This window comes from Muscardinus avellanarius (genome assembly GCF_963383645.1).
Source record: "Muscardinus avellanarius genome assembly, chromosome: 15".
Taxonomy (NCBI): domain Eukaryota; kingdom Metazoa; phylum Chordata; class Mammalia; order Rodentia; family Gliridae; genus Muscardinus; species Muscardinus avellanarius.
This window is the reverse complement of record NC_137801.1, coordinates 69,474,370-69,495,539: the sequence shown is the minus strand read 5'-3', so window position 1 is coordinate 69,495,539 and position 21,170 is coordinate 69,474,370. Positions and strand designations below refer to the sequence as shown.

Sequence of the window (21,170 nt, the reverse complement as noted above, 5' to 3'; positions counted from 1 at the left end):
TTTTTTTCTCTCTTCTTGTAGTACTGGGGATAGAACTCAGAGGCATTCTACCTCCAAGCCACACCCCCAGCCTTTTCAACCTTTAAAAAAAAAAAAAAAAAAAACAGGGTCTCACTAAGTTGCAGAGGACCTCATTAAGTAGCTGAGGCTGGCTGTGAACCTGTGATCCTTCTGTTTCAGCCTCCCAAGTACTGGGATTACAAGCGTGTGCTACCATGACTGACTTTTTTGTTTTATTTCTACATAGCATTTCTTTCATTTATTCAAAATCTTCCTAACATCCCAGCAGTTTTATTATTTCTTCGAGGTAAGTCCTAGAGTTTCTTTTTTAACTGTTTAGTTTGGACTAAAACATTTTGTTTATATATTGTATAAAGAATAGAAATTTTGTTTGTTTTTTGTGGTACCGGGAATTGATTTGTGGTACCCTTATCTCAGGGGTAGAGTTTTGTTTGGAAAGAGGGCCTCACTAGGTTGCTGAGAGTCATGCTAGGTTGAGTGTTGATGAGGCTATCGTCCTGCCTTCAATCCTCCTGACTCCAACCTCCTGAGTACTGGGACTACAGGTGTGCACCACCACACCCAGCTAGAAGCAATTTTCTTTATAACTTCTAACTCAGTGATTGAGAGACTGTAAGGTAAGTCTTTCAAGGAAAAGGTGATTCAGGTCGTGAACGTTCAGGCTGAATTCTCTCTGCACTGGCAGAGCCACTGTATGTTCTGCTGGAGTCCCGAGCCCCTGCCAGGCTCTGGGAGAACGCTGCAAGAGTTGTGGGGTACCCTGGCACCTTCATGTTGTGGAAGAATGAGCAACGGGCTATGAGAAAGAATAAAAAACCACCTAACACATCGTCATCACATTGCAAGTCTTTCTTACAAGCATAGCCAAACTTTAGATATGCTTTTTTTTTTTTTTTTGAAGTGGGGATTGAACCCAGTAGCATTCTACCTCTGAACTACAGCCCCCGCAAATCTTTTGGGGTTTTGTTTTGAAACAGGGTCACTGAGGCTGACCTCGAACCTTTGATGATCCTCCTGTCTTGGCCTCCCAGGTACTGGGATTACAGATGTGCATATACCACCGTGCCTGGTTTAGGTATACTTTTTGGTTTGGGTTTGTTTGCTCCTCAAATACTTATAATCTGGGGTGGGGGGTGCAGCTCAGAGTGAGGGATGGAGGCAAAGGAAAGAAAAGTCAATCACATCCCCCATGATGGGGAGCAATGCCATTGCTGGCCACTGAGACTAAAAGCAAGTAAGGGGCGATCAGATGAAGAGACGAAACTTCCCATGGAAAAACAATTAGAGCGCCAGTGTACCTGCCAGGCATTGTGCAGAATACTTAATAAGCATCTTCTCTTCTAATCCTCACTATCATCCTTTTTTGGTTTTTTAATTATACTAGGGATTGGACCCAAGGGTATTGTACCTCTGAGCTACACCCCAGCCCTTTTTATTTTTTATATTGAGTCTCACTGAGTTACTGAGAGCCTCACTAGGTTGCCATGGCTGGCCTCAAACCTACAATCCTCCTGTCTCAGTCTCCTAAGTACTGGAAACTGGAATTACAAGCATGCACCACCATGCTTGGCTACTATTATCCCTCTTTTCAGAGGAATAACCAGAATCACACAGCCAGATTGCCCAAGAACAGGGTCCAACCACTTCCACAGGTCGGCACGGCGCAGGCTGGAGAGCACAGTGGACGGGCCTCTGCCCTCTGTGTCCTTCCTGATATTATACTGGAGCCGTATGACACCCTCAGCAGAACTGCAATGCCCACAGTCCAGGGACACAGGCTCTTTCTCCTACCCCAGTATTAAAACAAGGAAAACAGGTTTGCCCTCAGGACCACCCCCAAAGACAAATAAAGCATCTAAAAATATCTCCCTCATTTGCTCTACTCATAATCAGGAATTCCTCTCCCAGAAGTGGTCTGACTGGTAGAAGAAACAGGGACTAGGCATCTGAGGCTCCACCTCTCCCAAGCCCTAGGACCAAGGCAGGACACTGCTGGAAAAGTGTCCCACTAGACATTTCTCCTCCACTCATTTCTATTATTATAAACTATGGCAAGAATAGCCAGAGCTCCTGCCAACAGGGATTCCTACTGCCGGGCTCGTGTCCAGGAATGTCTCTGAGGTTGTCTCTTTGTGGCAGAGAGCAAGGGGAGAAGGTGCAGAAAGAATATCCCATGGACAGTGTTTGGGAAGTGCTGGCTGTCCTGAGAGAAAGCCCTACCTGGGTGCCGCTGCCTCGCATGATGTCCTCAGGGATGGCGTAGATCTGGTTCTCCATCTCAACCCTCTGGAGCCCATTGTCCATCACTCTCACCCTGAGCACACGGAAGTTGGTTCCTCCAAGGTCCAGAGCCAGGAACTCTCCATGTTCTGTAGACAAAGGAAAGGCCTCTGTCAGTGTGGGGAAGAAAAGGTCAAAATGCCTCACAAAGATCCATAAAGACTTAAAACTCTGAGTCCTTCCATGAACATTGGCCATCTACAGGTGAGAGAGTGGGTGGCGGACAGACTTTACTTTTTTCCTATACACATTGATCTCTGATCTTTTTTGATGCTGAGCACTTTGATGTTACTTTCATAATTCATACCAGTAGTGAGACAGTTTCACAACCAACAGCAGGGATGCTCAGCCACTCACAAGACCAACTATTTCCCAAGTGATTTCAGAAAGTGTTTACGGAGCTCCTGGGCCCCAGCAAGCCCTGTGCCACATGTCCACGCCTCAGTTTGGTTCTTCATAACCCCAGGACACCCCACATGCTTTGACCTTCTAGCAAATGTGACCACTGTACAAAATTGACTGGTCACATGTGCATAGTATGATGCCAAAGACTTAGGACAGAATGAAAGGGTCCCTTGAATGGAGTGGCATGGGTTCCAGGGGTCTCTAATCCAGTGGCCTAGCACATAAGCCAAGCAAGTGTTGGCCAGATGCTCTCGGGCTTATTAGAATGTGAGAGGGTGCTGACCCAAGTGCATAAGACGCAAGCCAGGCCACCCAGCTGTTCCACGCAACAACCCACAGAGCTGTGAGGGAGTCACAAATGGGACAGTGGAGTTCCAAGGCAGTTCTGCAGACCCAAGTGGGTCAAATCTTCATGTGTCACCAAGAAGGCAGAGAATATCCAGATCCTGGACGATAATATGGTGGCTCTAGGGCAGTGCCCCACCCTACACTGCAGAACGGCACAGAGGCCAAGGTGGGATCATCTGCCCGGGGCCTCCTCGATCCAGGCTTCTGCAGCCGCACTACCACACACCTTCTCGAAGGATACAAGGGAATCTACTTGTTGACATGCTTATCAACACTCAGCCCCTTTCCAGTGGACACCTGCCATGGAAACAGGCGGAATGGAGGAGAGGGTCAGGCGCACACTCCTACTAAACAAAACGAAGCCTTGTTCTGTGTCCAGGCGCCCTCAGCACCTTTGCCTCTCTGGCCTTGAGAAACTCCACACCTGGTCAGCTCCCTGACAATGGCACCACAGTCCCTACAGTGCAAAGGAAAAACACCTCCCCGCCAGACCTTCCTCAGGGCTCACCTGCCACAGCCAGCCATCAGCTGGCGTGACGCTCAGAGACTGGATCTGGACCCCACGTGACCTACGTCAGAATCCTGGCCCCTCCGCTTTGTAGCTGAGCCTCTGAGCCTCAGCTGCTTCATCTCTAAAATGGGAGCATCATACTTCACAGGAAGCTGTAAGCAGGGAGGTTAAAGGATGCGTCCCAAGCACCCAGAACCATGCCAAGCACTTCAGACACATTCCATGATGCTAGATGCTTCCCAAACAAGCTCTCAGCAAACACCACCCCATACCTATGCTTGAGTCTCCCAGGCCTAAAGGACAGGAGAGAGATTACAGGTATCGTCTAAGAAAAGCCACCAGAATCAGCTCCAGCCACCAGCATTCTTCCACAGGAGTACTAATTTTCCATTCCCTCGCCAGCGTCTGAAGGTAGCCTCACCACGCACAACATCTGCCAGCTCTCTGAAGCAGCGTCAAGCTCATCTAGGGTGATTCTGTCCCCTTCATGGCCACAGGCGGCTTTTCCAGACATTCCAGTTTGGAGCCTCCCCTGCTAGTGGGACCTCAGCCAGATTCTAGGAAACGCTATGCGGTGGTTGTCAGGGGGGATGAAAAGAAAAATCAAAGACGAACTGCTTCATCAGCACTCCGAAGCCCGGGACACACACGATCCGCTGAATCAGTGGCCATGGGGGACTGAGGCGGCCGGGGCTGCCCCTGGTTGGTCGTCATCCAAGGCCGGCCCGGCTGGATACACTGGAGGCGCACGGCCCCATCAGGAATGTGGTTTTGCCATATTTTCTGGTGGACTAACAGGAAACCACAAATAATAAAGTGCTACTGAAAAGTCTGTTCCCTGGGAAGAAATGTCACCCTTCACTTTCTTTACAGACTTATCAGGAACAGACATCCCTCCGCATCCCTCCTCCTCAATACTCCCTCCACAAACACGCGTGACCACAACTATCGTGGCCAAGGATCACACTTTTTGCCATTGGTACCAGGGACTGAACCCAGGCGCATTCTACCTCTGAGCTCCACTCTCAGCCCTTTTGTTTCCTTTTATTTTGAAACAGGGTCTCACTAAGTTGCTGAAGGTTTCACTGAGTTGCTGAAACTGATCTCGAACCCACAATCCTCCTCAGCCTGACAAGTACTGGGATTACAGGTGTGCATCACTGTGCCCGGTGGATCATGCTCTTTCTGGGTCTAGAATCTGAGGACGTGCTGTGACTCCAGAAATCCCAAGGCATCAACTTTAACTTTCTAAAAATAATTCAATACGAACGCCTGAAAAAAGTTTCTAATGTAATTTGGGCAAGGTGGCAAGTCATGCCAGCTACTTAGAAGGCTGAGGCAAGAGGATCACACGTTTGAGTCCAGCCTGAATAACTTAGTGAGAGCACATCTCAAAATTAAAAAAGAAAAAAGGATGTAATTCAGTGATAGGGTGCTTAACTAGCATGCATGAGGCCCTGGGGCTCAACCCCCTGTACTAAGGAAGGAGGGAAGGAAAGAAGAAAGGAAGGAAGGAAGGAAGGAAGGAAGGAAAGAAGGAAGGAAGTTCTACAGTAGAAGAATGGATAAAATGAAAAGTAAACATCGCTTTTCTTCTCCATACCCCACAAGTAATCACTGGCAAAGCTTCCTGAATGTCCATTAGGTTCCCTTTTCTATAAACACAGGGGAGAGTATAGGATCATCAGTTCTAAAGATACGTTTTTAATTTTGACGATATTGCCAAATCATTTATCTAAAAGTTCCTACTGGTTTCTACTCAAACTAACAGATATGCTTTGCTCACCAACGTCCCAAATTAACTTCATAGCAATTCATCTCTGCCAACCCACTGCTAATGTAAAGAACTACTGCTAATGGAAAGAAGCAAGGTATTGTCTTATTTTTGTTTTTTTGGTGGTACTGGGGGTGGAACACAGAGGCTTTCTACCTCCGGGCTATACTCCCAGACCCTATATATATATATATATATATATATATATATATATATATATATATTATTTGGAAACAGGGTCTCACTAAGTTTCTGAGAGCCTCACTAAGTAGCTGAGGCTGGCTTCGAACCTGTGCGATCCTCCTGTCTCAGCCTCCCAAGCGCGGGGATTACAAGCGTGCGCCACCATGCCCGGCTTTATTTTTGTTTAAAAGATCAAATTCTTCTGTTTTCTTATGCAACTTTTTTGAAAAGTAAAAGCCAGGACCCTATGCATCTTTCTGGTCCCTAGCACAGATTTAGTTACATCTGGATGGTTGTGCTAATAAGACAAGGGAAAAACAGAGATGCAAATGCCACAGAGATTTAGTAGACTGAAAGCCCAATAGGTAGATGTCTCTAACTGAAGAGAAACAAGTTTGTCAGGAAACAAGGACTTGGTATATAAACAAGTTATCTCACTGGTGTTCAACAATACACTTTAGGCATTATGATCACAAATGAGAAAACCAAGACTCAGGTGAAACCATTCCAAACAAGACTTAACCCCAGAGCTGGCTCCCTGGCAGTGTTCTGCTGCGGTGAACAATGAGACTTTTCATGGCAAACCTCTAGGTCCTCAAATAAGGGATTCTGGACTAACGATACCAAGAGCATAAGATCTAGAGAAGACAGCCGCCACCACGCTGGCCTGGGTGACAGGAACTGATGCTGTGCCCCAGAGGTTGAGACACTGGTTAAGGTCATGCGGGGGTAAGTGAGGGCTAGGGTTTGAAAGCAGAGCCTGTGCTCGTCCTTGGTACCACACCCTCATCCTTTGTAGTTCCTGGAAGCCATAAAGTGGCTAGAAAGAAAGCAGACACCCTAGGCTTTATCAGTAATCACAGTCGTCATTCTGCGTTTATTAGACAGACAAGTCCTCTCAGACCCAACCCTCCATATTGAGTGAAGGGATGGGGCGAACAAGGTGGCAGGTACTCAGCCACTGGCCAGTGGTAACACGCCCCTCTCCACAGCAGAGCCCAGGACCTACTAAGGCCACCAATATTTATATGTTGGTAGCCACAAATTGGTACTCTCTCATATAATTATACCAAAATTCTATTTCCACCTTACAGATACTCTCCTCTCTGCTGAAGATTCTTCTTATTACTTATTAAAGGGGTCTTCACTCAGCATTGAGTGGTGGCTGCATGCCTACAATCCCAATACTTGGGAGGCTGAGACAAGAGGATGGTAGGTTCAAGGCCAACCTCAGCAACTTAGCAAAACCTAGTTTCAAAGTTTAAAAGAAAAAAAGAAGCCGGGCGTGGTGGCGCACGCTTGTAATCCCCGCGCTTGGGAGGCAGAGACAGGAGGATCGCGCAGGTTCGAAGCCAGCCGCGCGCGCTGGTTTAGGAGACCCTGTTTCCAAAATGAAAATGTAAAAAATAGGTCTGGGAGTGTAGCCCGGAGGTAGAAAGGCTTCCAGGAACCCCAGTACCACCAAAAAAAAAAAAAAAGAAAAGAAAAAGAAAAAGAAAAAAAGAATTAAGAAGAGGCAGCTGAGGGTAAAATACCCTAGGTTCAATCCCCAGTACAAAACAAAGTTATTCTTTCCCCCTCCAACAAGAAAAGGTCCACCAACTTTCTACCACAAGAAAAAAGAAGAGAGAAGAGAGAGAGAGAGAGAGAGAGAGAGAAGAAAGAATGAAAGGAAAGAAAGGGAAGGAAGGAAGGAAGGAAGGAAGAAAGAAAGAAAGAAGGAAAGAAAGAAAGAAAGAAAGAAAGAAAGAAAGAAAGGAAGGAGAAGAAAGAAAGAAAGAAAGAAAGAAAGAAAGAAAGAAAGAAAAGAAAGAAAGAGTGAGCCAGGCATGGCACATGCCTGTACTGCTAGTACTTGGGAGTCTTCAATAATACAGCAACACTCTCAGCAACCTAGTGAGACCCTGTTTTCAAAGCAAAGAATACAAAAATGATGTGGGGGTAGAATACTCCTAAGTTCAATCCCCACTATCTCACACACACACACACACACAACCACAAAAAGAAGGTTCTCAGAGCAATGGTGCTGGTCCCCAGCTAAGAGGAACCGGTGCCATCAACTCGCCCAATGGCTCGTGCAGGGTTTGTTTGCTGACACATTTCCCACCCTAGACTCCCCGGGTCAGCCCCCTTTCAGTTCCACACTTATCAGATACATAAGGTCAGCAAGATAAAGGGGTTTCAATTTCTCCTGGGAACTCACCTGTCACAAGGAAAGGCTGAGGACCAAAATGGCATTTGAAAAACCGCCTGAACATGATTCAATGTCACCTTAGTTAACCATTTATTTGAACAAGCCATCACCCGGGCATTGTTAATACTGTGTGTTAAACAGGTCGCCAGGTACCCGACAATGCCGAGTATTTTTTTTTTTTTTTTTTTTTTTCCCTGAAGGCTGTGAGGCAAGGGCCAGGTCGATTTTCCAACAGGGTCTATTTTCAATCACTAGGTACTCGGCATCCGTTAAAATAGCTCACCACCTGTTCCTTTCATCAGACACCCGAGCAGTGTGCCAGCCAGTGCTCGAGAGGGACTTGCAAGCAGTCTTGGTTTTGTTTCCTATTTTTAAGCAGCAGTGCCCTTTCAACTGGGGAAACCATTCTAAGAAGCAGCAGTGCAGAGCCAAGCTCCAGCTGGAGCCTCGCCCCCAGGGGACTGAGGAAAGTTCTTCAGAGGCCCCTTTCAAAACTGGGGTGTTGACACTGGGTTCCCAGAGCTTGGGCATCTTGAAGGTGGCATGGTCTGCCCTTAACAAAGGTAAGAGGAGGTTAATTAAGACACAGCTCACTTCCTACACCCTCACTTCCAATTTTCTTTCTTCTTTCTGCTTCTGTCTTTTATGTATAATCTATATCTTAAGATTTCATTTGGTTAAATTTGAGACTGTGGTCCACTCCCTCAAAAAACTGAAAAGAAAAAAAGATTCAAAAAATATTTGGAAATCACTTTTTTTTTTTTTTTTTGCGGGTCTGGGAATGGAACCCAAGGGCATTCGACCTCCAAGCTACACCCCCTGCCCTATGTTTTATTCTTTATTTTGAATCCGGGTCTCACTGAGTTGCAGAGGGCCTCACTAAGTAGCTGAGGCTGTCCGCGAACCACGATCCTCAGGTCTCAGCCTCCCGAATGCTGGGATTACAAGCGTGAGCCACCACGCCCAGCTTGGAAATCACTATTTTAGTGAGTCAAAAATGAATCCATTCTAAGACTTGCCAACAAAAAAGCCTCCCATTCAGAGCTGGAGACACAGGTCAGTGGTAGACTTCTTGCCTAGCATCCGTGAGGCCCCAGGTATGGTCCCCAGTACCACCAAAAGAATACTTCTCATTCTGTCATTAGGTGTCTCACCACTGAGCATGGAAGACAGTTACTAGAGCTTACTAGCTGCCTGGTGACCCAGTCCCAGACTTGACAGGAAGAAAGGGGACAAGCAGAGAAGGAACAGGTGACAACACAAGACAATCAGGACTTAAAAGTACGAAGTTGCCGGGCGTGGTGGCGCACGATTGTAATCCTAGTACTTGGGAGGCTGAGAAGGATCACGGTCCATGGCCAGCCTCAGCTACTTAGTGAGGCTCTCTGCAACTTAGCAAGACCCTGTTTCAAAATAAAAGAATTAAAAAATAGGGCTGAGGGTATAGCTCAGAAGTAGAATTCCCCTGGGTTCAATCTCTAGTACCAAAAAATAAAATAAAATAAAGAATAAAAAAATAGGGCTGGGGTTGTAGCTCGGAGGTAGAATGCCCCTGGGTCGCATCCCAGTACCGCCAAAAAAAAAAAAAAAAAAAAAAAAAAAAAAAAAAAAAAGTCCGAAGTTGCTGGACTAAGAACAGGAGACATACAGAAGCAGGGGACACGTGGAAGTTGGTGGCAGGCTCAGGTATAAGTAAGGCAGGCAGAGGCTTGGTATAACTGTACGAGACAGAATGAATCTGTGTCTGCCAGGAAGCTGCATGTCCAGGGCGCCTTACCAAATGTGGCTGCGAGCTCTCAGCAAATGCACTGCCAAGGACTTCGGTTCCTAAGCAGGCCAAAAGGGTAGTAGTATGGGGAATGCAGGCTGGCTAGAAGGCTGCCATGATAGTCCAGCTAAGCAACACTGAAGGCCCGGGGTTCTAGGACCATGTAGAGTGGTCCTCCATCCCAGTCTGCCCAGGATGGAGGGATTTCCTATGACAGGGGCCACTCAATGATGAGACTGGGAGAGTCCCAGGCAAACCAGGATGGCTGGGCTGCACTAGATCCGAAGATGTTTTCTAGTCCTTCCTCACCGCCCAATGCCCGAGGCATGCAGCCTCAGACTCTGAGGTCAATCAAAGACACCATCCACACTTCCACATCCAGGTCTTGAACTTGCCCTGTAATATTTAATGTCTCCAAAGGGACCTGCCTCTTCATGTCCTACAACAGCACTCCCAGCGGCCCCAGGTGACTACACTGAATACCCCCATCTTCCTCTAAGGGGTGGCTTTGGTTTGGGGGGGAGTGAAGACCATGTTTTTCCCTGCTAGCACACAGCATGAGCTGCTCTAAGAATGCATGGCATTTACTCTGAATGAATGGTGGGAAATTATGTCATTATTAGGAAAGTAAATGACCTGGAGAACATATGTCAAGTAAGATTAGCCAGTCACAGAAAGTGAAGGGTCATATGTTCTCATATATGGAAGCTAGGGACCAAGAAGGACTTTAGATACAAGAGGGGCTTTAGATAATGGAGGAGAACCCCCCCTGGGGGCAATGAAGGGGGTCTAGGGTACGGGGGACGAATTAAAGAAGGAACACACACTCATGTTATGCACCTACTTGAAATGACCGACGCCAAGCTCAGTTGCATGGACGGAGAAGGGGGGGAGCCTGGGAGAAGCTCACCAAGTGCTGTGAGCACGTTATGTCCCTACCACTCTGAACTACATTATGAGGTGAAACTACAACGCACCAACAGAAATCTATAAAATTTAAAAACAAAAAGATACATCGCCAGGTCCTGGGGAGGTCATCCAGAAAGACACACGTTCCAAGGTGCGTGTCTCCTATCTTCTCGGAACCCCAAGCAGTCACTGCCATTTCCGGTAGCCTCTTCTTAAGCTCTGGGATCCCAATGACTCCCATCACCTCCACTCAACAACTCAGCAATAAAGAAGTCGTTCCAGGTCTTTAGGGTATCCTACCCACAGCCAGTGAGTGCTGGGGTCTGGCAGAGTCAAGGAAGAGGGTATTATGATTTCTACCTCATTGGTTTTGTTACTTGGTGTGGTGCTGGGGCATTCTATCTCCACACCACACTCCCAGCTCTTTTCTTGTTGTTTTGTTTTAAAACAGATCCTTGATAGGTTGCTGAGAATCTCACTACATTCCCGAGGCTGTCCTTGGACCCGCAATCCTCTTGTCTTGGTACTGGGATTACAAGCATTTATCACCATTCCCAGCCATCGTGGGCTTTAAAACCATTTTAAGCAACAGGATATATTTTTTTTTCAAGTAAAATTGGTATGCCAAATGCCAAAACATAGAAATAGAGAAAAAAAACAGAGCTGTTTCAGTTGAAGGGAGAAGCCTGGAGCAAAGAAAGCACATGATAAGTGTGTTTAGAAAGCACAGTCTGCTGCTTGTCTCTCCGGAAATGTTTTGCTCTCAAAATACAGCCAAAGGCCAGGCGTGGTGACACAGGCTTGTAATCCCAGCATTTGGGAGGCTGAGACAGGAGGATGGCGGTTCAAGGACAGCCTTAGCTACTTAGTGAGGCCCTTTGCAACTCACTGAGACTCTGTTTCAAATATATAGAATAAAAAATAGGGCTGAGGTTGTAGCTCAGAGGTAGAATGCCACTGGGTTCCATCCCCAGTACCAGGGGAAAAAAATCCTAAGCTAGAGTGTAGTGGTGCACACCTATAATCTAGGTACTTGGGAGGCTGAGACAGGAGGATCACAGGTCAATAGCCTCAGGAATCTAATGTGACTTTCAGTAATATACCAAAACCCTGTTTCTAAACACACAAATACATAAAATACACAAATACACACACACAATACATACACACAAATACACACAAATACATACACACAAATACATAAAATTTTAAAAAGGCTGGGGTGGGGGATGTAGGTCAGAAGTAGAATGAATTTCTCTGGACTCAGTCCCCAGCACCACCACCAAAAAAAAAAAAAAAAGTTCTAGTCACAGGTGTTACATCAGCCCCACAGAGATGAAACCATCCTTCAAAGGGTTAAAATTATGTCCCGATATTGTGCAGGCCCTGAAGCATGTTAGGCCTTTCAGGTAAGAAGACCCGGGTTTGAATCCTGTTTTAAAATGTACAATATGCCGCATGACTTCAGGTAATTTATTAGAAATCTGATACTCAGATTTCATCATCTTTTTAAAAAAGGAATAACAACTTCCTCTAGCTAACACCCAGCATGCACACGCATGTGCACACACACAGGAACACCAACACTGCCAACATTTCATACAATGAAGACGCAGTGTGTGTGATACACATAAATGCAATCTACGATTTTTATGGACACTATCAGTGCGATCTTCGATTTATATTTTTGGCACCACATAAATCCACTACACTTGCTTGTGTGCTGGCTGTTGATTTAGGTCTTTATTACGTAGCTGCTGATATAATGAGCAGCAACCAAGATAAGGGCTTCTTTCAGGGTTTCACCAACTTCCCTGCAACCTATCACCAGCCCAGTCTCCCTTTATCATAATTCACACTTGCTTTATATGGCCCGGGATCACTCTTTAATGGTCTCATCTGCATGTAAGCTTTATCTCTCCAAAGACAGTTTTCACTCTGAAGGCAGAGCCTAAGGCAGCTTGGCACATCATTGCCTCACAGAAGGATAAACCTTAAGAGAGGACCTGAATTACCTAAAGAAAAATTAATGCACTGTGACAGCCATGCAGGAGGTACGTGCGTGTAAAACGTGCCGCTCGTGTTGCGCTGAAGGACCCAGAAATTGGCATGCAGCTGGCTGAATCAATCCCAACCTGCCACCTGCCTGCTGTGCGATTTGGGGCAAATTGTCTACTCTTTCCAAAACTAGTTTCTCTCTTTTTTTTTTTTTTTAATAAAAATGAGGTTCAGAGTACCTACCACTGGATGACTGAGAGAAGTAATGACTGCTTAGCATTACTGGCATTCAATTCATCTATACCATCATCACCATCATCATCACCACCATCACCATCATCACCACCATCATCACCACCACCACCATCATCACTGGCACCATCATCACCCATTCCCCAGGGAGTTGTGTCTGGAGGACAGAGATATACCCACCAGTGAAAGTACTTCATAATTCAAGGAATTAGGGAAGTAATAAGCAATCAATTAGACAGTCCCCTGTCTTCTCTCTGCCTTATAAGGTGGTTATTTCTAATCCAGCCAAGTCAGAGATGACCAACACACCACGAAGATGACTCATTTCTAAGTTAGAACATGTGGCTGAAACATCTGTAGATCTTCACGTTAGGATATTTCTAAGCTTCTTATTTTAACGGCACAAAGTCAACTCATATTTGGGATCTATTTAAAAAGATCATTGGATTTGCCCTAGAAACTCTTGCTCAGCAACATGAGCCAAAATAAGTGAACTCTTCTGGCCGTGGAGTCAGGGATACCTATGATTAAATCTCAGCTCTCACCAACTGTTCACAGGTGACCTTGGCAATCATCAGTCCTTCCAACCTCACTTGCCGTGTGCGTGTGTGTGTGTGTGTGTGTGTGTGTGTGTGTGTGTGTGTGTTACTAGGAACTGAACCTAGAAGCATTCCTGAAACAGAATCTCACTAAATTGCTGAGGCTGGGGCTTGAACCTGCGATCCTCCTGTCTTGACCTCCCAAGCATCAAAGCCATGCAACACCACATCTGTCTCAGTTGCCTTATTGTCAAAGTGGGAATGTCTCTTCTATAAAGTTTTTGTGGAAAATATATAATAGGATTTTGTAAACAGTATAGGCATTGCATGTGCTGATTAAATGATGTCAGTTATTCCTATCTTCCCTCTTCAGATAAAACTGTCCAGACCTTTGCAACGTGTGTATGGGGCCCCGACACTACTGTGTTTAGGGCTGGTGCCGGCACAGAAGTGGCATAGGTTAGGAATGCCTAGCGAGGCCAAGAGCGTATCATGCCTGGCAGATTCAAGTGAATGCTTTCTTTACCCAACTCACCACTGCAAAAATCATGGGGTATAGACAAAAAATATTGGTGGGGATAAGGCGTACAGAACTCTCATACGTTGGTGGTGGAAGAATAAAACTGTTCAACAACTTGGGAAGAAGGCCCGACGTTTTTAATGTTAAGGGTATACCGAACTATGACCCAGCAGTTCTATTGCCAGTTGTTTATCCAGGAAAGTAAAAACTTGGATTCGCAAAGGGCTTGTGCAAGAATGCACGTAAGCAACTCTACTTGTAATAGCCAAAACTGAAAGCTGCCTAGATATCCATCAAGATTCATGTTATATGTGATTTTAATCACACCATAGGATCAACCACCAAAAGCTACAGGTAGATAAAACATGAAATAAATCTCACACGGTGACAAGTAAAAGACTTGCATAAAGTCACTGACTGTATGAGTCTATTTGAGTGAAGTTTTTTTTTAATTTTATTTATTTATTTTTATTTTTTTAATTTTTTTTTTGGTGGTACTGGGGTAGAACCCAGAGGCTTTCTACCTCCAGACTACACTCCCAGACCTATTTTATATTTTATTTGGAAACAGGGTCTCACTAAATTGCTGAGAGCCTCACTAAGTAGCTGAGGCTGGCTTCGAACCTGTGCAATCCTCCTGTCTCGGCCTCCCAAGTGCAGGGATTACATACGTGTGCCACCACGCCCGGCTTTGTGTGAAGTTCTGGAATGAGCAAAGCTAATATGTGTCACATCTTCTAGGGCTCAGGGACAGGGACTGACTGGGAAGGGGCATCAGGGAACTTTCTGGAGTGTATTGAGGAGAGGTGTATATATTTCTGTCAGCTCATCAAATGATACACTCAAAATTTGTCATCTCATTGCATGTGGATTTTACATCAAAAGGAAAAAGAAGAAATACTGAACTCTACACATGCTCAGGTTTTAGGGTTGAAATGAACCGACTTCTGCAATTTATTTTGCGATACAGCAAACGACACAAGATGGACCGGTGGATAAGAGGATGGAGAGATGCAATGTAGCAAATCTAAAAATGTGGATATTTACTTTGAACATTTTAGAACTGAGAAAAAGCAAGAAAAAGAACATTTTTATATTTTTAACTTTTTAATTATTATTTTAACTGTACAAACTCATGGGATGCCATGTTATAATTCAATACATATATACAGTAGGAAATAATCAAATTGGGATAACTAATATTTCCATTTACTTAAACATTTTAGATACTTAATTAACATAATAATTGCACATCCCCTGTCTGACACTAAATTCAGTCATCCAAGTAAGATATTCTTGGACCATTTATATCCACCATAATTTTGTTTATGTTAACTATGCTTCTGCACACTTGTAGCCCACTCAATCTGCCTTTGAGTCATTCCATGACTTTCCATTGTCCCCACGGGGCTCGGTAGCTGCTGACACTTCCTGCTTCTCACAGAGAACCCATAAACCAGAGCTTGGAGGTTCATTTTTATCCAGTGTAATGGAGGCACCCATCAAAGTAGATGCTCTAAAACTTCCTCAAGTCTCTCTCATAATAAGTCCTGCCTGGACTTATTGCCATTCTAGAACAAGATTGGACTGAGGATTATTCAAATAATTATTTAAAGCTTTCAAACTTCTAGGTGAAAACCTTTTAGTAGCCGGGAGTGGTGACCCATGCCTCTAATCTCAATACCTGGGAGGCTGAGACAGAAGAATTGCAGGTTCAATACCAGCCTCATTAACAGAGCAAGGCTCTTAGCAACCTAGTAAGACCCTGTTTCAAAACAAAAAAAAAATAAAAATAATAAAGCCAAATAATAATAATAATAATAATAATGATCATGATGATGGCTAGGGGTATAGCTCAGGGGTGGAATGCTTCCAAGTTCAATCCCCAGTAAAACACACACACACACACACACACACACACACACACACACACACACACAGTTCTGAGCCAGGCATGGTTCCTCACACTTGAAATCCCAGCATTCAGGAGGCTGAGACAGGAGGACTCATGGACAGCCTCAGCTACTTAGTGAGGCCCTTGGCAACTCAGTGAGACCTTGTTTCAAAATAAAGAAAAAAAATAATAAAGCTGGGGGTGTAGCTCAGAGGTAGAAAGCCCCTGGGCTCCATCCCCAGTAACACACACACACACACACACACACACACACACACAAAAATAGTAGATTCTGGCTAGTAACATTCTTAAAGAATGTATGATGATAGATTGAACCACATCACATTTAAGAATAAAACACATCGTTCCTGAATCTTGAGCCATTTTATATAAATATTTATGCATGTGTGTGTCTCTTGCTGTCAGGATATAGTCCAGAAAAGTTAGAAAGCATCAACTAAGGATGTGGTAACTCTAGATCAGAGGTTTAGCTCCAGGGTTTAATTCCTCAGATTCGAAACATAATGCTGGAAATGAACAGGCTGAGAAACGAGGGCTGTGACACACATGCCATGTTGAATAGACGCCACTGGAGCAAAGGTCTCAAGCTTTCTGTGGGAGAAACACGTTATCACTCCCAGCAACAACGGGAGCCCGGCCAGTGGCCTGGGCCAGGGGTGTGCACGAGGCCCCAGAGCTGCATGTGACCCTCCAGGGCGAAGGCTGCGGCCCACACTGCACCCCTGGTCTTTCCTCCCAGCATTTTACTGGGGTGCCAACAACAAAGGCATGTCTCTACTTCTAGTAGTCACTGTGGATTTAGGAGTCCCCGGTCCTCGTTCCCAACGCATGCTCCCAAATGACAGACCGAAGCTGCGAAGCCTCACGTTGCCCCCTTTACATTCTCCCCAATACCGCTCCAGTCTCATTTTCCTTTTTCTCTCCAGAAACAACCCCTATCATTATGTGATGCAAATGGTCCAGTTTATATAACTAATAACATCAGGTTGCATGTGCATGTGTTAATTCATAAGCAATAGATATTTTAAGTTTTTATTTTTTTTATTTTTTTTTATTTTTTATTTTTTTTTATTTATTTATTTTTTTTTTTTTTTTTTTGGTGGTACTGGGGTTCCTGGAAGCCCTTCTACCTCCGGGCTACACTCCCAGACCTATTTTTATATTTTTGAAACAGGGTCTCTTATGCCAGCGCGGCTGGCTTCGAACCTGCGCGATCCTCCTGTCTCCGCCTCCCAAGCGCGGGGATTACAAGCGTGTGCCACCACGCCCGGCAAGTTTTTATTTTTTTGATACTAAAGATTGAACCCAGGGGTATTCTACCTCTGCATACACCCCTAACCCTATTCTATTTTTTTAATTTTGAAACAAGGTCTTGCTAAGTTGCTGAGGCTGCAGTTGAACCTGCCAATTCTCTTTTCCTCATCCTCCCAAGTACTGGAATTACAGGTGTGCACCAGCACGTCCTGCTTGTTTTTATTTTCATTATTATTATTATTAAATGATATCATTAAATTATTTAATTTTTTTTTACATTCGACTACTAGGAAGTATAACCAGTAGTACTCTTCTTTCGTCGCATTTACATTTGTTCATTATATAATGTGCCATCCAGTATTCCATGACGTGAATATACCATACTCTGCTTCTACAATAAGCTACCCGCTATGAACATTATTGGCATGTCTCCTTGGGTCCATATGGAAGTTTGTTCTGGTTATATAGTTGGAAATGGAATTGCAGAGATATAGACAACTTGACCCAAAATTCATTTGTCTCAGCAAAATTATTCACCTGCCTATAATATAGACTAAACTACGAGCACCGACCTCATTTCAAAATCTTTTAGTTGACATGTGCTCTGTGCCGAGTGCTCAGGCCCAGACCTGCAGAAACACACGAATCCATCAGGCGTGCTTTGACGCCTCCATGTTAGCTCATCCAGGTTTGATTCCTGGTTCGGCCTCTCATTTAGCTGTTGTGACCTTACCAAGTCATTTGACCATCCAAGACTCAGGTTCTTCATCTAAAAAATGTAGGTGGAATTTGTACCTACCTTCTAAGGTTTCATGAAAAGTAAATGAGTTAACACATGTTAAGTGCTCGGGATAGACCTTACCCCATACTAGGTAATTGGACAGTATTTGGGTTACTTACTTAGTGCTAGGGCTGGGTCAAATAAAGACTGTCCTTCAGGAGCCAGTACATTTATCAGAATGTCAAAGAGGAATGGGTGTGGCCTCCAGTTCCAGAGAAAGGTAGGTAGTAAATGTGTTTTAGAGGTCACTGGGCAGAGATGGGTGTCTCCAGGGCCCGCCTCAAGGGGATCTTTGAAGGGCTGAGAAAGCTGCTCAGAGTAACCTTGAACAAGGTCACCCCCTTGGCGCTGGGTCCAGGCCAGGTCCCAAGGCTTTAGCAAACATATACCTATTTTAGGAACCGCATGAAGTCTTGTTAGATAAACGGGGTCCCTAGAGACTCTCAGGACTGTGAGCCTCAAGGACACGAAGGTGAAGGAAATGGTCAGGCATGGGCCACACAGCCCTGCCCTGTGCCCGTGAAGCCCCAGCCCCACGACTTCCCTACAGGGCCTCTCCCGTGCCCAGCGCGCCCAGCGGCCTTCTTGGCCTCCTCTCCTCCCTCAAGTTCCTGGCCTCAGCTTCCCAGCTCTGCTGCCGCCCTGGCAACTGCGCTGGGCTCTTTCTCCTGTCCTTGGGATGTGAGGAACGCCCCTTCCCTTATCCCTCAAGGGCCTCACCTGGGCTTCACCTCTAACCTGGATCTAACAATAAAAAGCAACAGCCTCGTGGCAGCTCTGGTAGCTCCGTTTCGTCACCGTTTCGTCACCTCTCCATCGATGCTGCCATCAGGCTGCCGGGCTCCCCTTCCCAGCATCCCCTTTGGAATCTCCTCTCCTCCCCGCCCATCACAACCCACCGGGGCCACGTGTGCAGGCCACGTGCCTGCTCTCCCATCGCCACAGCCCCACGACTCCCCTCTACGTCACTGCTGTGAAGATGTGACATCATAAGACAGTGCACACCCCTCAGAGACTTCCACTGCCTCCCCGACCCATACTAAAGATGGGGGGCTTAGGCGCAAAGCTCTCTGGGGTCCAGCCCTCACCTACCTTTCTCACTTTAATCTCCACTCATATGATAAAATCATTTGCTGGGTGGTACGCCATGCATGGGGATTCTGTATCCAAATAGATACAGAATTAAAGAAAGCTTAACAGATTTTTTTTTTTTTTTTTTTTCAGAAAAGGGGCACTGGGAGTAGAATCCAGGATCCTCTACCACTGAGCTGCACACCCAGTCCTCTTTATTTTTTATTTTGAAACAGGGTCTCGCTATATCCTGAGGCTAGCCTCAAGCTGGCATTGCTCCTATCTCAGCCTTCCAAGTACTAGAATTATAGGCATGTACCACCACACCCATCTCTAACAAGGTATGGGGGGGGTATTGAATCCAGGAACATTCTACCTCCAAGCTATACCTCCAGCCTGATTATTTATTCTTTATTTTCTTTTTTTTTTTTGGGGGGGGGGTTTACTGGGGTCCCTGGAAACCCTTCTACCTCCGGGCTACACTCCCAGACCTATTTTTATATTTTTATTTGGAAACAGGGTCTCTTAAGCCAGCAAGGCTGGCTTTGAACCTATGCGATCCTCCTGTCTCCCCCTCCCAAGCAAGGAGATTACAAGTGTGCACCACCACGCCCAGTTATTTAGTCTTTATTTTGAAACAGGGTCTAAGTTGCAGAGGCCTCACTAAGTATCTGAGGCTGGCCAGGAACCCATCTCAGCCTCCCAAGTACTGGGATTACAAGCCTGCGCCACCACGCCCGGCTTTCTAACAGGTGTGCACTGTGGTTCTTCATACTTTCCTCAATGTTTACTGTTAAACAACCCAAACTGTTTCTTTTTTTTTTTTTCCTCTTTTTGTTTTTTGGTGGTACTGGGGGTAGAACCCAGAGGCTTTCTACCTCTGGACTATACTCCCAGACCTATTTTATATTTTATTTGGAAACAAGGTCTCACTAAGTTGCTGAGAGCCTCACTAAGAAGCTGAGGTTGGCTTTGAACCTGTGCGATCCTCCTGTCTCAGCCTCCCAAGCGCGGGGATTACAAGCGTTGCGCCACCACGCCTGGCTCCAAACTTGTTTCTTGACCTCTGAACGTTGCTGCTTCTCCAGTGTCTGTTAGGGTGTGGGTACCAGTGGGCCAGCATGGCTGCCATAGCCACAGCCAGGCCACCAATGCGTGCTTACATGGTTCTTTATCACCATGGAGGGCAGTCTCTGTGGGGCTGTCAAATCCCACACCGAGCCAAGCACATGGGCTGGAGACAAATGACCGTCAGCAGTGTCCAGAGAGGGCTGACTCAACGGTACTTCAATGGGACTGCCAAGGCCACCGGCTTCCCTGTCTTCCTGTCCACCCCACCCTGTAGCCTTCTCTTCCTTCCCTGCATGCCCACATTAGCCCGGGGTGGCTGCTAATTAAAAGCAAAGAATCAACACTGATGCATAGTTCTTTACATCCCTGGGCAAAGACAACCAAAGAGCCCCTCAGTCAAGGGACCCTCGGAGCCAGCCACCCGCCAGGTGCAGTACCTGTCCCATCCGGGGTAGACCTCACGAAGGTGGGCAGCATCTTCACCGAAGCGGTGGGATGGGTGGTGGCTCCAAGCCCTTTCTCCATCTCCTTACGGAACCGCTTGGAGATCTCCAGAAGGGTCTCATCAGAGAGACGCATGTGGTAGAGATACTGGTCAACCTGAAAGAGGAGAAAACAAGAATAGAAATCTATGGGTTAATATATATATATATGTAAGCTGGGTGGGGTGGCGCACACTTATAATCCCAGTACTTGGGAGGCTGACACAAGAGGATCACAGGCTCAAAGCCAGTCTTGGCAATGCAGCAAGGCTCTTGGAAACCTAGTGAAACCCTCTTTCCAAATAAAGAAATAAAAAATTGGGCTGGGGGTGTAGTTTGGAGTTATAATGCCTCTAGGTTCCAGTGCCAAACACAAAACAAAACAAAAGTAATATTTATATATATTTACTTACGTGTGTGTGTGTGTGTGTGTGTGTGTGTGTTTGTGTGTGTATACTATAGGTCTATGTTGTGGAATATTATTCAGTTTTTCAAAAGAATAAAACCTTTCATGGACAAAAGCTGGTTTTTAAAGACTATTAACAGGAATTGGCTTATCAGGATTTTGTCCTTTTTTTTTTTTTTTGGTGGTGGTACTAAGGGTAGAACACAGGGCCTTTCTACCACCGGGCTATACTCCCAGTCCTATTTTATTCTTTATTTGGAAACAGGGTCTCACTAAGTTGCTGAGTGCTTCACTAAGTAGCTGAGGCTGGCTTCGAACCTGTGCGATCCGCCTGTCTCAGCCTCCCAAGCACAGGGATTACAAGCATGTGCCACCACGCCCGGCTTATTCTTTATTTTGAAACAGGGTCTCACTGAGTTGCAAAGGACTTCACTAAGTAGCTGAGGCTGTCTACAAACTGCGACCCTCCAGTCTCAGCCTCCCGAATG

At 45.6% G+C, this 21,170-nt stretch overlaps 1 protein-coding gene across 1 annotated transcript in view; it reads right to left on the bottom strand.

Moving 5' to 3' along the window:
• The window catches only part of HK2 (hexokinase 2), a gene marked incomplete at both ends in the record, with an annotated part of 66,788 nt that overhangs the window by 23,116 nt on the left and 22,502 nt on the right, over positions 1-21,170 (bottom strand). Inside the window, 2 exons of the mRNA XM_080711125.1 lie at positions 2,242-2,390; positions 20,232-20,394. Of these exons, the coding sequence (XP_080567251.1) occupies positions 2,242-2,390; positions 20,232-20,394 (312 nt within the window). The remainder of the gene's footprint in view (positions 1-2,241; positions 2,391-20,231; positions 20,395-21,170) is intronic.